This window comes from Zonotrichia albicollis, chromosome 2 (genome assembly GCF_047830755.1).
Source record: "Zonotrichia albicollis isolate bZonAlb1 chromosome 2, bZonAlb1.hap1, whole genome shotgun sequence".
NCBI classification, from domain to species: domain Eukaryota; kingdom Metazoa; phylum Chordata; class Aves; order Passeriformes; family Passerellidae; genus Zonotrichia; species Zonotrichia albicollis.
In genome coordinates this window covers 63,355,955-63,370,420 of record NC_133820.1, presented here as the reverse complement: position 1 = coordinate 63,370,420, position 14,466 = coordinate 63,355,955, and the positions used below count along the sequence as shown (strand labels likewise).

The window sequence follows — 14,466 nt, the reverse complement described above, 5'->3', positions numbered from 1 at the left end:
ATCCAGTAATTACTGATCTGACAGAAAATATCAGCCCACAGCTAAAATAAGGCTCTTCCCATTGCAAATCCACCACATATATCAAAGTGGTTGTAGTTTTTGAAAATCTGTTCATAAATATACAGTGCAGTGTTTTCCAAGATAAAAAATAGATTTGCATGGCTCATGAGTCCTGTAACTTCAAGTATTAGAAATCAGGATGAAGACACTCTTTAAGGAAAAATCCTGGAAAAAGCTAACTGCGCCTTAATATGTCAATGACAGAAACAATGATTTCAAAATAATGCTCTGTTACTACAAATTAGATGCATTTCCAAGAATGGCTTGGTAACCATTTGGTACTGGGTGTCAGGATTACTAAATGTTGATGCAAAATACATTAGTTCTTAATGAAGTACTTCAGACCCATCACCACCAAATTATTAGAGGCAATCCACTTATCTTCTGCTGGATGAGAAGCTCTACATTTTCTCATATGGATTGCAGGAGGGCAGCTGCATATCTTAAATAAGAATGCCGTCTTTACATTTTTGATGCCATTACTCTCATGTAGTGCTCAAAGTTCTCAATCTCTAACCTAGAGCCGGGAAAAATAAAATGTCAAAATGTGATAATAAAAATCTGGGATTTGCAGCCCTGTGAAGCATAAGTGCACTTGAGATTTATTTATTGAAAGAGTACCTTGAAGTAGAAATGCCCTGGAAATCCATAATGGACTGGTTCATGCACTGGCGAACCACCCAGATGAGCAGCAGGTGAAAGAGCACATCTGTTAAACCAAGGCAATAAGAGGCCTTTGTTACCAATAATAATGAGAAAGCTGATTTTTGGAGTATGTCCATGTGCACAAGAAAGTACAATAGGTGAAAATCACCTTTACAAAACACATGCAGTCAATACTCTCGTGTGTCTATCTTACCATCTTCTCTGCCTTTCAAAGGATGGATCTATCATATTTTGAAATTCTTTCAAGGTAAAAAGTAACCGCAACATCATTAAATGAAAAATAGCATTTTTGCAGAATGCAGAGACACAATATCATCAGCGGTGTATTACACAATGGAACATTGGGCAAAATGAGCCTTTTCTTGCAAGTGCTACAGGGCCTGAGCACTCTGTGGCCAGAAGTGTCCCATTTCATAGTTTTGACATGGTAAACACCAAACATTAGAATATGACCTGTGTATTTTTGTTCTCACTAGATAAATACTGACCTCTTTGACTCTCTGTGGCTTTGTAACTTTTTATTCATTAAACTCTTCGGGTGAGAAAGGCTCTGGATGTCTCTCAGCCCAGGAGAATAACCACAATAATGCCCTATACTCTAGAAATATGTCTTTACAAAGACTGATTAGATCAAATCCAGGGCAAAAACTGGATAAAAATGTAAAGAAAGTAACAAAATATCTCAGGAAGTTTCTGAAGGGTTAGGAAGCCAGAAATATTTGGCCCTACAAACTACAGCAGCATAAGGTGCTAGTTTAGGTGTGAGACCGTCATGGGGTTTTTGCTTAATATCTTTTATTATTGAGGGAGTGCTTTTATGTATATTTAAACAATAGATTTAAAGAAGAGTCTCTAAAGCTTTTCCAACAATCATAGAAATATAATATCTTGGGATTTATTTCTACAGACATCTCTGAAAAGATGTTCTGGTACCTACTTGTCTTTGTTTTTTATAAAAAGCAATATCCTAAAACCCCAGTTTTCTTATACATTCCCTTATGTGTCAGTTATCTAAATTTAAATACCTTCAGGTTTTGCATATACATTTGCCATTCCCATATAGTAGGTTTTAAAAATAAATTCTCAATTTAATACAAGTATTTTTATGTATTCAACAAGAAATGTTTAAATTTCTCAGGGGAGAGTATCTGTTACCACAGGATGATGTGATGTGGTTTAAACTTTAAATAAATGCTTATTTCCTGTAAGCATAAAAAAATATCCTTTAAATGGAAATCTGTATTTTATAGAGCAGTAATATATGCCATTCTTTTCAATTTTCACACAAAATTACATACTGTAAGCAGTATATTCTCTGTGTGTAAAAGATGTAGGTATTCTTCTGTTTCACATTAAAAATAATCAAAAACTGAATTGGTTCAAGGCTAAGAAACATAGAAGGCATTGAAAATACTAATTAGAGCTCTTAACCAAAAGATAGCAATAAACAAAAAAATGGCAGATGCAAAGTGTTGGATTTTGCAGCAATTATTATTTAAAATATAGGAATGAACTTATCAAAATGGATCGCTTTACCCTTTTAAAGTAGTGCTATATGGTTTCTAGACACACAAAAAAATCATTCAGCAATATAGCCTAACTAAATCCATTTGCTATAATAGTTCTGTACTCCTGTCCATCTTTCTGTCTCTGTTACATCATTATTGAATGCTGGTTGCATTATTTGAAAGCCTGGATTGCTATAATGCTATTCTGCACCAGTATGATGGATTTAGTTTTCATTTTAGTCTCAACAATATGTTGGCTATAAATACATCTGTGCTCTCCTGTGAGGCTCACACTGTAACTGGTAAATTTTCTAGAGGAATCAGTCATGCATATCTTAAGAGAACACAATAAATTCTTTGAAGCAGAATAACCTTTTGGCTGCATTCCTTTAAATAGACCTTTTCATTATAGGGACAAATTTTTCAAGCCTTATGAGTGAAACCTATTTAGTTCTCAAAGTTATCTTTTTCCAGTGCCATGATCAGATACTTAGTTTCATTTTGTAAGTCATTTTACTGGTTCCCATTTTGCTTTTTCCAAAACAGTCATGGGTTGGGATTTAAGGGGGCAGCCCTGCTTCAGAAGCAGCTAACCATGTGTCAAAGTGCTCTTGCTGAATCAAGGCCATCCTGTTGAATTTATAAATTTACAGTGATTTCAGGGACTGCAGTCTAAGATTTCATAATCAAGAAGAGAGCAAAATCCAGTACTGTGCTTGAAGCTGATAGTCAGACTAGGGCTACCCTTACTTGGGTTGAATTTTCACCTCGTAAATGTGCCAGAAAAGCAGAAGAAAGAATGTGGCTGGAAGTTACAGCCATCTTATTAAGAATTGCTTTCTCAATATGGCAGAATGATCCAAAATTAATGGCCATCAAGTAAATATTGCTCTTTACCATTCCTGGATAACTTAGCTAAACATGGATAAAATTAGCAGAGTATTGAGTTCAGTAGACCTTGGTTAACAGGAAGAGACAATGTGGTCAGGCTGAACAGGTCTTTCCGTCAGAGCTCTTCAGCGTTCTCCCTAAGAACATCCATTGAGCGGCATGATGTGTCAAGGAGCTGGGCTAGCTCCCTTCGGTGGTTGTTTTTCTCTCTTGTCTGACAACTTCATCACAATCCATCTTTGTTAGCTGATTGCACTGACTTGAACACGGGTGAGTGTGTATCAGCCTTCATTAGGTCAAATCAAAGACAAGTGTACATCTCTGCCTTGCCTGTAGAAACAGATTTATACTTTGAGAAGGATGGGGGGAAGGTCACTTGGTATTTGGCTTGAAATTTGATCCTGTTAAAGGATGAAATTAATAACATCCAGAAGTAGAACATATGGCATCCATATATATGGCATTGTATCTGCTTGATGATGTCACGCTACCCCTTAAGGTTTGGGAAATGCACTTTTTAAAGTGTTTAGCTGTGTTGTGGGCTCAACCTTTCAGACCTGACTGAGACAGAGCAGGCTTAATTTGGTCTGAACATTTATTATCCCTGGTATTTGCAGGCCACATAAAACCTCATGGTTTTCATTATCTTTGCGTTTCACACACAGCCTAATTTCATTTATTCTTATTTTATGCCCCTGCCAGACCACCGCTCTTGATAAGGAGAGGCAGGTTTTCCGACGAAGACGCAACCAGGATGTGAGGGGACGTTATAAGGCTCAGCAAGCTCCACCCGAACTCAACTCCGAATCGGAAGACTATTCACCAAGCTCCTCTGAGACTGTTCGCTCACCTAACTCACCCTTTTAATAAAACACTTTTTCTCAAAAGCCTTGGCTTTAACCCTTTGAGACCCTGAAACTACTTCAGGCCTGTGTGGAGTGAATACAGCTGATCTACCCAGCAATAAAAGCTGGGATGGTGGAACACAAAAGGGTGCTCACAGAATCTTTGTAAGAATAATTTCCTAATTGATTGAAATACTTGTTCTCTGTTTAGATTGCAACTTGCTGCTAATAAGATCCTCAAAGGGTTAAGGCTATTTTGCTTTTTTATTTAAGGATAGAAGCAGTGAATGTTTTCATCAGTGGAGCTAGGAACTGCAGTATGTAATTTTAGCACATGTTAACCCTCTGAGTAAATGATCACCTTAAATCTTGACAACCCGTATTAGGGTTTTATTCTGGCTTTTTTGCTTTTATACGCACATATCTTTTATAGTATCCTGGAGTTCCTTGCCTGTTTCTGGCCAAAAATATATAAATTGTATTATTGCTTAGGAATTATAAATATAGGCTTAAAAATGAAAATAAAATTAAACAAATGGTATCTTCTGCAGCAGCTCATTCCAAATCTGCATTGTATTTCCACACGGAGTGACTGTTATTGGAGGATACGATGCAGGGCTAAATGGGAAATTCAGTTTAGGTCATTCTCATGGTTTAAAGAGATGACATGATGATGGCCACAAAAGATTGCTTCCATATAGTTTGCTGCTAATGATAATGTCGAGTTTTGGGAAATTGCTTGAGGACATGTTCTGCCATGTAATAGTGCGTAATGATTTAGTTGAGAAGTTCCTGGTTCCTTTGCATCACATTCAGGAATGCAGAGGCATCCTCTGAGCATGACCTGGTTATTCTGGCAGAGCCATTTAAAAATATTAACACTGATAAGCTTTGCCTTTTAAATAGCTAGAGTACTTCTAAATTGGGGAAAATACAAGTAATTTAATATATATGTAAAGCCTAAACAGAATTAGCAGAAGTTTTGTCTTTAGAATGGAGAAACTAAAAATGATTCACCAGTTTTATTTGTAATATTTAATAAAATGGGCATTTACACAGAGTATATATATATATTACTGGTTTCTTAAAACCTCTAGACAACATTATAGCTTTTTATTTGACCATTATCATAAAGTTGGCCTCCACAGAAATATTACAGTGTGTAGACTTTTGCTTCAGATGTGATCATTTGAAAAAAAGGAAAAAAGATGGCTCAGAATTTCACTTGAATGAAAGAACTTTTCAAAATCATGTTCTAAAATAAAAAACATTGTGAAATTTATAGTTTCTCTTATTGCTCATATAAAATTGAAGTTTTCTCCTCTAAAGTTAAAGTTTTCTCACAGTGTTTTTTAAAATTCATGTGGTTTCCTCTCTTTCTCTCTCCTCCTCAACCTTGCCCTTTATCTTACCTTTATTCTTTCTTCCTTCCTTCCTTTTTCTTTCCTGTTACACAGCCAGAAGTATCAATATACCACCCAAAATGACATGCAGGTATTCTCAGCTTTCTGGGAAGTATAAATAAATTTTTCAGGAGCAGGGCAAGTTGCCCACAGTATCACTCCCGTTCTGAGTGGTGTTTGTTCACGGAACTGTCTGTATGAGCAGTGGTGGCAGCCAATGTAGACCTGCAGCTGGTGGGGGCTAGTGTAAAGCTCTTTGCACTTCTAGGTGGAAGTATCAGTTGAACTGTAGTTCAAGAAACATTGGAATTCTGTTTCTCCATCCTACGGAGTGCATCTTTCATTGCCTCAGATGTGAAAAATTATATATTGAAAGCTCTGAAGACTTTAAACACAGGAATTTAATCTTGTGGATCTTCACACAAGTGGTATAAATATTTCTTTTTTTTTTTTTTTTTAATCTACCTGATATTGATGGTCTAGAAGTGAGGTATTTAGTAGAAACTAATTCTCCAGACTTCCTGGGTAATACAGAGAGATAAGAATTCTAGGTTTGATTCATCTCACCTGACATGGGCACACATTTTAGATGGGACTCATGTTTTGATTAGCCTGTTGGTCTCACTCCATCAACTGTAGAAGGAACTGCTGGTAGAAGTTTACATCAGACACCAACTTCAGATTATGAGTTTACTAGAAAGTCATCTAAACCATAAGGAGACTGATTTCTGAATGCATGTCTGTGGACAGAAGGCCTGTGTAAGGCCTGAGTTGCTCTGTCTGGAACCTGAGTAACAACATTTTAAAGCAAGTGAAGCAAATAAGAGAACTCCATTGGGACAGGAGGTGAGGGGACAAAGGAACTACAAAACTTCTCAGATTTTAGGTTTTGGGAAAGGGTTGTGTCTGTGTGTCAGATCCTTCACCATAACCATCCAACTCTCAACTCATTGTGGAGAGAAGTTGCTCAGTAGATAGGGAGCAACCATGTCATCTTAATGGTTGTACATTCATAACTTTTGGATGGGACAAGGAATTTTTTTTCCCATAGGATCAAAATCTCAGTCAAGATAAAGCCTTCCTTGCCACTTACCTACCCTAATTTACAGTAGGTCAGAATCTGGCACAAGTTTGACCAGCACTGACCTTCCCACATTTTATCACAGTCTTTCCTTTAGAAAAGATACCATGTAAACGTAAGACATACATGTGGTAATAAAAAAGTGTCCATTAATACCACATGCTCCTTGACTATTGTGAAAATTTGGCAGTCTTAAACCAAAGGCCAATGTTCATTCTTCTTAATTAGAGAGGGAAGTCAGAAGAAAAATAATATGTTTCACCTTATGCATGGGAAATATTATTCAAAAACCCATCTGGGATTTTCCAATCACATTTTCTTTGCTTTGGAATACAGGGTTATCATTAAAATAAGATGTTTGGCTCCTTCATCTTAGACCATCTTGTATTACTTAAAATGTGTGTAAAAATAATCTTAGATCCTGAAAATCCTACTCATCCCCAACATCTTATGTTTCTGATTGTTGGTTCGTGTTTTATGAACATAACTATAAAAATATTTCTTTAAGTTATTTTTAGGTTTGTGAGAGACTGGGTTTCAAATTGCTGATATCCTATATTAGGTTTCAAGGAAAAATATCTGAATATTTGAACTGTTTTAAAAGTGTTTGCAATGATGTTTTTAAATCTATCCATATACCCATAGATATATATTTTAATATATCCATATATATGTATATATATTTATGGTTTCATGGAAGTTATAATGGTTTAGGCTTGTTTGGCAGTGACTGCCGTATTTTTTAGTCTAATTTCTGAATTCTTGGGGGTAAGTGAAGACAGAATATGTGGCCCTATAAATATTTCAAACACCAATGAAAAAAAGAAATCAAGCATAATAGACTATTTCTAATGTGAAAATCTGGGAGAGCATACCGTGGTTATTTTACTGTAATACAGACCAGTCCTTCTGACTTCTTTCCTCGCTTCCCTTTTGAATAATTGGCTGGCATTGCTGCTAAATGTGACAACAATTGTTTTAGTTAGCAGAGATGGATGGCAGTTGGGGTAGGCACCATCTATCACCGAGGAGATGGAGACGAGCACTTCCGAAGGGTGACTCAGGTCATCTGATGTTTGCTCTCTGGAGAGGCCTGACAGCCTGATCTTAGAATTAGCAGGAAAGTAGAACAGGGTCACTTCCAGCTTAAGTCCTCTCAATTAAATATAAGCAGGGATAACGTGGACTCTAACCTAAGTGGGATATTCTAGTGAGCTTACATGCAGTGAGCAAACTTTGATGTGAAAATGAAAATGTACTACGGGCTAGCACAGGATTTGCTAAAAGGTAGTGAGCTGGGAATTGTCTCATCTAGATGTATCTGTCTAAGAGTTGAGCATCTAATATAGGGCAGTAATCTAATCTTCCCATACAGGTGCTAGAGGCTGGTTTCTCTAACAGATAATTAAAATTCTAGGATGGATTAATCACTCATGAGATGAGGTGCCTAGCCCAAACATATTTAGAATATGATTTATTAAGTCATGACATATAAATTAGTATTTCGGTGAGTTATAATTTTCACAGCATTAATGTACAAAAAATCCAGAATACGATGGTTCTACTCAGAGGGTTAACAGAAAAGCACTAGGCATGCTGATTACATTGGTGTATCCAAACTGCTTTGCTTTTTTAGCCAGTGTTTGCTGATTTTTTCAGAAAATTCTTGAAAAAATTCAAGTTTGAAATAATTTAAGTGTTGTTGTTTAAGGAATTTCTATAACCAAATTAATCTTATTTTTAGCTCAAGTTATCACAGGAATAATATGTATCATTGATGCAGTGTAAGTCTGTAGTTACCAATTTTATTAATTCCACAAGTGATTCCAGAAATTTCTCTTTTTTTAAGTACTTATTATAGAGCTTACAATGGTGGCATAGGTGACTGAGACTGTCTTTCTTATTGGTAAACAAACAATATTGTAATTTCAAGAAAGTCCTAAGAATCAGCTTTTCAGTTTGGTAGTGTACTAGTTAGGGGAAAGCTATTTCATTACATGCATTGTGTAAATCATCTTTGTAGATGAAGATTGTTCATATTAATGAACACTTTCTTTTTTCCTTGACATTGTAGCAGAAACTGTTTACTTGTTAATGAACAACCAATACATTAATTTGCTTCAGACTGTTAGAGGGGAAAGTGAGATTCCAGTCATTGACAATGTTATTGCTTTACAGTAGCCCTCATCTAATTAAATGTGGTGCATACTACAATAAGCAAAGCCAAACCTGTGAATAAACTCCTGAAAAAGCCTGGTGGGTCTTTATTCAGTTGGGTGCTTGCACACAGTAGCATGTGACAGCAGGAAGGCTTTCAAGAATTGTTGAAATGAAAGCGATATATCCACAAATAAGAGCTAAATTGCAATCCTTTCCCTATGGGGCATATATGTTTGAAAAGAAAAAATAAAGAAAAGAAAAGAAAAATTGGCTCAGAGGTTTGCAGTGGTACTATATTACCACAGGGCAAGTACATTAAATCATTGTTATTTGCTAGCCTGGGGTATATGTTGGAAAATGGCATCTTTTTTATTTAGTTTAGATTGTGGGCAGGGAGAGCTCTCCTAATATTATTGCAGTGCCTGCTAGTGCTGCCATGGTTAAGTCTGTGTTGGTATTTCCATTATAAACTCTTAGTCTCAAAGGTTTTTAATTTTATTGTAAAAATTTGCTTCAGGCAGAAACTTGGCATACAATTTTTCAGCTCAGAGCGGTTCTTTTCCTAAAATATGAGGGAAATCAGCTTGACCTCTTCAACATTTATTTTCTAAGTGTACACAAACATTTGTGGACACAAAGGCGGTTTTTATGCAGCTCATTTCAGATGTGTCACATTCTCAAGCATGTCTCACAGGTCTTAACTACAAAGGTGACAGCTCAGAACTTTTGGGCATTTTGAAAACCAGAAGGAAAACTCAGTGATCAAGAGCAAAAATGTTCCACATGTGGAAGAGTTTTATTTTGACGTGACAATCATTTAAAGTTTGCACAGTAATGGGTATGTATACGCCCTGCTGAGTGCTCATGTAATTCCTGAACCCATTAATTTAAGTCATTCCAAGTAGAAAATGCTAAATATGAATGTGTTGAATTTCCCTGTAAGACTGGGAAACAAAGCAGTTTTTTCTTTTGTTTTATAGTAGCACCATGGACAAAGCTGACAATACACCAGTTAAAGGGGTCTGGGAAGAGAAGAATCAAAAGGACATGTTTTCTCTTAAGGGGAAAAAACTTGTCTGAATAGTACAGAGTTGAAAGCTCACACTGAATAAGATAGGTATCAAAAGCAGTTTAAAAAGTATAAGTATGGGACCATTTGAAAACTATAAAAGTGCAAGGGAGCCATGCAGTGCAGTGAATCCATGCGTGGAACCAATCACCTACTAATCTGGAGCAAATTTACAGCTACAAACAGGCATAATTAATACACAAATCAAACACACCCAGCAGCAGATGGAATTGAAATCCTAGTCCTTTTAGTAAACATAATGCAAACCTTTTCCTCATATATTCACTAAATGAGACCGTCTGTAGCTGTTTGAAGTAGTGTTGCATACAGGCTAGTGGGGAAATTAGGTGTTTAAAAAATGGCTGCAAATTAATTGTTTTTAATAGCAATTCTACCTCACTGGGACCTTTTAGGAAACGACAGCTTTTAAAAAGTGATGTCTATGCATTTTGTATTTGTGTGCGTATATACTTGGATAGCCCATGCCAAACAGTTTCAGTAAGAATTGAGTTGCTATACTGAGGTTTCATGTTGCCTGAAATTTTTTGCCACAGGGGCCAGAGAAAGGGACAAAAGTCTCCGTAAAATAAAGAATTCATGGATTGATCCACCTGTAATGGAGATGTCTTCCTAATTTTTCTCTTAGTGATCAGCTTGGGTGATAAGCCACAGTGGCCAGTCATGTCCAGAAGTATTCTCCCTACCTGAGTAGTGGGAAGGGGACACTGGATGGAGCTTGGCACCTGTTTTTTTGGCACCCATCTACAGTGCTGCACATTTGTCAAGCCATGCATAAATATCAGGTTGGAAAAATAACTGTTTGCACCAAATGATAGAGCCAGAAAAAGCGCATCAGTAGTGATTAGCCATGACAAGGGTAGACTGACATTTGGAAGATGGTTTCCAACCAACTTATCAGTCAGATTTTTGAGAGATTTTCCAATAGAACCATTGGAACTGAGAAACTCCAAATGATTGTTAGGTGCTACTTGATCTGTTAATGAAAAACTTTCTTCTTGAGGTGTTTCTGATACGTCCTCATATGTGTTTTCCTGATGTAGGAAGACTCTGGACACAAAAAGCCAGAAGACAGCTTTATTTCTGTGTGTCTAACAGATTTGAATGCTAGTGATGAATGCTAGTGATTCATACACATAGAATTTTAGGTGTCTTGAAAAGAAAACAGTGATGAAAGAAGCTTAGCTTACTTATCTAGAGTTCTCTCAGGAAGAACTGACATTACTACCACAACTGTTGCTGCTATTACTATTCTACTAACACCACCATTGCCCTTCAGAGTTAATTGCTTTGTTTAACCTGTGCATCTCCATTAGATGCCTGGAATGCTTCAAACCTGCCAGTAAGACCAGCGAGGTCTTACATAAGCATCCATAAATTTGTTTTCTTTTCAAACAGAATGCCCACAGCTATTGAAGCTGAGTTCCATCATATGGAAGCTGAGTTCCATCATATGATGAGGGTTTGAGAATTGGAAAGAGAGGTATTGGTAAATTGAAGGAGAGGATTATTTGTAAAGTGTAAATACAATGTCCAAGGGAATTCCTAGTGCTGTATCTCACAAAAGAGAGTGATAGAATTTTTTTTTCTTCAGCAAATTCAAGCATGTAGGAAAATGCAAATAAGCCCTTGAGAAATGAACTTCTGATAATCTGATGTTTATTGTTAATCTTAACAAGGTGTAATCTTTGTGACATTGCTTCATGGTAATAGAGAGATGAATTTAAGGTAATGCTAGATCTTGGCAAGTTTTGCCATTGCCAATTAAGGGGTGGGAGGTATCAAATTGATTGACTGATACTAAAACAAGCAGTTCTGAAGAGGCATTTCCAGAGAGTTGATGTGAAAAAAAAGGGAGGAGGGTAATTCTTGAGTATTTTCCACAAGCCAGTTTATCACTTGCCATTTGTGCTGATCTTTAGTGTCTTGTCTGAGGAGGAAAAAATTGCTCACATTGGTCCAAGGTTAAATATATAGCCAATATAACCTTTTTTTTTTTAAATTTTATTGAGGAATTAACAATAAGATTTTATATTCTACCTGAACAGAAATTGTTAAATGATTACTGTAGTGTGAAATTAAATAGCACTTTTCTCATGCCTGCTGAAAAGCCATCTAAGGAAGTGGTGGCCCTCAAACAAGTTTCTAAGTTATTTAAATTTAGAAAAAATTTAAGATTTTTTTAAAACTCAGACAATGCTATGTATTTGATTGGTATAAAGGAATCTTCAATTTTCAAGGTACTAATTAAATAAGTTCTATATGCTACATATTCCTGCAAAAATAAGGAGGAAAGACAAATTTTTCAAAATGTGGGTGAATAGAAATTTCATCTGATGTTATCACCTTTATTTATGGGATAGGTTTTTAAGTTGCTGCTTACTCTTACATAAAATATTTGCTTTAATTAGGTAATAAAAGAATAGAAAAGGAAAAATCACTTAATACTTCAGCTCTACCCTCAGCTTCTAATGAGTTCATATTTCTTGAGCAGAGAAGCATTGCAATATATTTCAATTCAGTCATCACAAGCAAGCCACCACGGAGTTAGATCCAGCTGCATTCCTGAGAAGCTGTGCACAACCTTTAAAAATTAGTCATGCAGCCACATCCTAGCTTTCCCACATAAACCTCTGTACCCCAGTGAGTCTTGAAGAACATGATAATAAAAAAAGGATGTAACTATTCAGAAAATTCTCACTTCATGTGTTAATATCGCAGCACAGGAGATCAGTTTGGATAGAGGTATGGAAATCCAATACTGCCCAGCTGTGGATGGACAGGCTTTGTATCTGTGCCCTTCAACACGACACATACCAACTCTCATGAGAAATGTGAATGGTATTTGACAGTGGAAGCCTGCTAAATCCCTCTAATGATTGTAAGTTTGATTGTAAATGGCTGGATTTTAGGAATTAGCTGGTGAATTAAGAAATAAAGGACTAGAGAATAATGCATTGCATAGCACTCTTTCATTTGTTCTCATAATTGACTTAATTTTAATTTTGTATTTCTTTCATTATCAGCAAGTGTGCTGATAATGTTTAAAAATTATGAGTAATAAAAATTACAAGATCCCACCAGGGCTCTCTGATTATTTTTGATGAAAAGCAGGAAAAGTGCTATTTTATCTGTTGATAAAAGCATGTATTTAACCCTACTTTCATTTACAAGCTAATTGTTGCAATTTAACCACTGGTTCATGGAATGATTCTTGATGCAGGACATAGCTGCAGAACTAAAGAGTCTGTTAGATGTCTGTCTGTCTGTCTAGAATATTGATTATATTTTTTTCCCCCCACAGGGATTATTATTTCACAACTGGGTTATAGGCATGTGGTACTTTCCCTTTTGGATTTTGTCATCCCAAAGAGTTTGTCCTCCATTTTACTGGCAGCACAAGATTTTGGCATGCCAAAATGAAGGCTAAGCATTTGTGAACATAATAATCCTTCATGAACCTTCACTGTCAACCCTTTCCTCCCTTGCTCCTGTCCACACACCTCCAGCCTGTCCAGGCCACTTGTTTCTTTCTCCTTTCCTACACTTCACTTCTCTTGTGTGATGCAAATATTGTACATCTGTGTGTAAAACAGAGCAGGGAAACTGCTCCAGGGGAATAAAAAAGCTTTGCCCTGCATTAATTCTGTTCTGTTCATTGTTCCCATGCACCAGCATGCAAGGAAACGGGGTATAAAGAAACTGACTACTGCAGTGGGAAGATGGAACTGCTTTCAACAGCAGTGGTGGCTTAAATAGTAAATGACAGTAAGGGGTAAGGGCTGAAAAGTGTGTGTTGTGTCTTTAGGGATTAAGTTCTACACAGTTGTTCTTTATATTTGGACTTTCAAAGAATTTTTTTGTTTGGAGTAAACTGAAAGAGTGGGGTGCTGTGAAAAAATACTACAGTTACAAAAGAAGAAAGACTTGGGGAAAGTTGGAGCACAGTATATTTAAATGTTGCATGCACTCAGTGGAAAGGGTGGAGAGGAGGCATTGTGTGTTGCCTTCAAATTGCATCCATGCTTTAGGCTTTTGCAGTGCTTTCTACAGGACAGTAATGGAAGACATGCACAGACTATCTTGCAGTCACTTGTCCCCAGGTGGTAGATGACATTCAGCTTTATGATTTGTTGCCATTTATCCTTCAATGTGGGAAAAGGCAGTAGCTGAAAACCCTAAGCCTAAGCTGCCCTGGTTGTAGCTTCTTGCTCTGCCCCAAAGCTGCCCTGGCTGGGCCATGTTTTCCACTTATGGTGTAGGTAGAAATCTAAACTCTGGCCTGCTGTGTGCCAGCATTTGCACTGCTGGTCCCTGCCAGAAAACAGCAGCAGTCAGGAGGCTCCTCTGCCCCACACAGTCAGCAGCAGCTTCTGCTGATGCCTGAAGTACCATTTACCATTTGCTGAATGAGGGCCAGTGAAATCCCCTTTTTGAAAGATACTTGAACCCAAGATAATCTTAAAAGACATGTTTCTGCAAAGGGACTGAAGAGTGCAGCTATTGGTGCTGGTTTGTTGCCTGTGTACTGGCTGTGAGCAGCTGCCAGGCAGCAAATGGGGCAGCAGACATCGGGAAGCAAATGGAAACCCTGTGGGCAGCTTGCAAATCAGCAGTACACAGTCATAACCAGTACTTCCCTGGAAAGCAGTTGGATTTGGGGTTGGGCTTGTGCTTTCATTTTTCTAAACAGGAAACATGTTCAAAATTCCAATTTTCCTCCTGTTACTTGTTTTAGTTATGTTCAGGGAAATTGGACTTTGGA

General features: G+C 37.0%; 1 protein-coding gene across 3 annotated transcripts in view; it reads left to right on the top strand.

The window, feature by feature from the left end:
- DCLK1 (doublecortin like kinase 1) overlaps positions 1 to 13,345 on the top strand; it is a 239,441-nt gene extending 226,096 nt beyond the window's left edge. For all 3 annotated transcript variants that reach the window (XM_005482462.4, XM_005482463.4, XM_005482464.4), the window contains one exon: positions 3,828 to 13,345. In XM_005482462.4, coding sequence (XP_005482519.1) covers positions 3,828 to 3,992 — 165 coding nt within the window. In that variant the 3' untranslated portion in view covers positions 3,993 to 13,345. The remainder of the gene's footprint in view (positions 1 to 3,827) is intronic.
- The last annotated feature ends 1,121 nt before the right edge of the window (positions 13,346 to 14,466 follow it).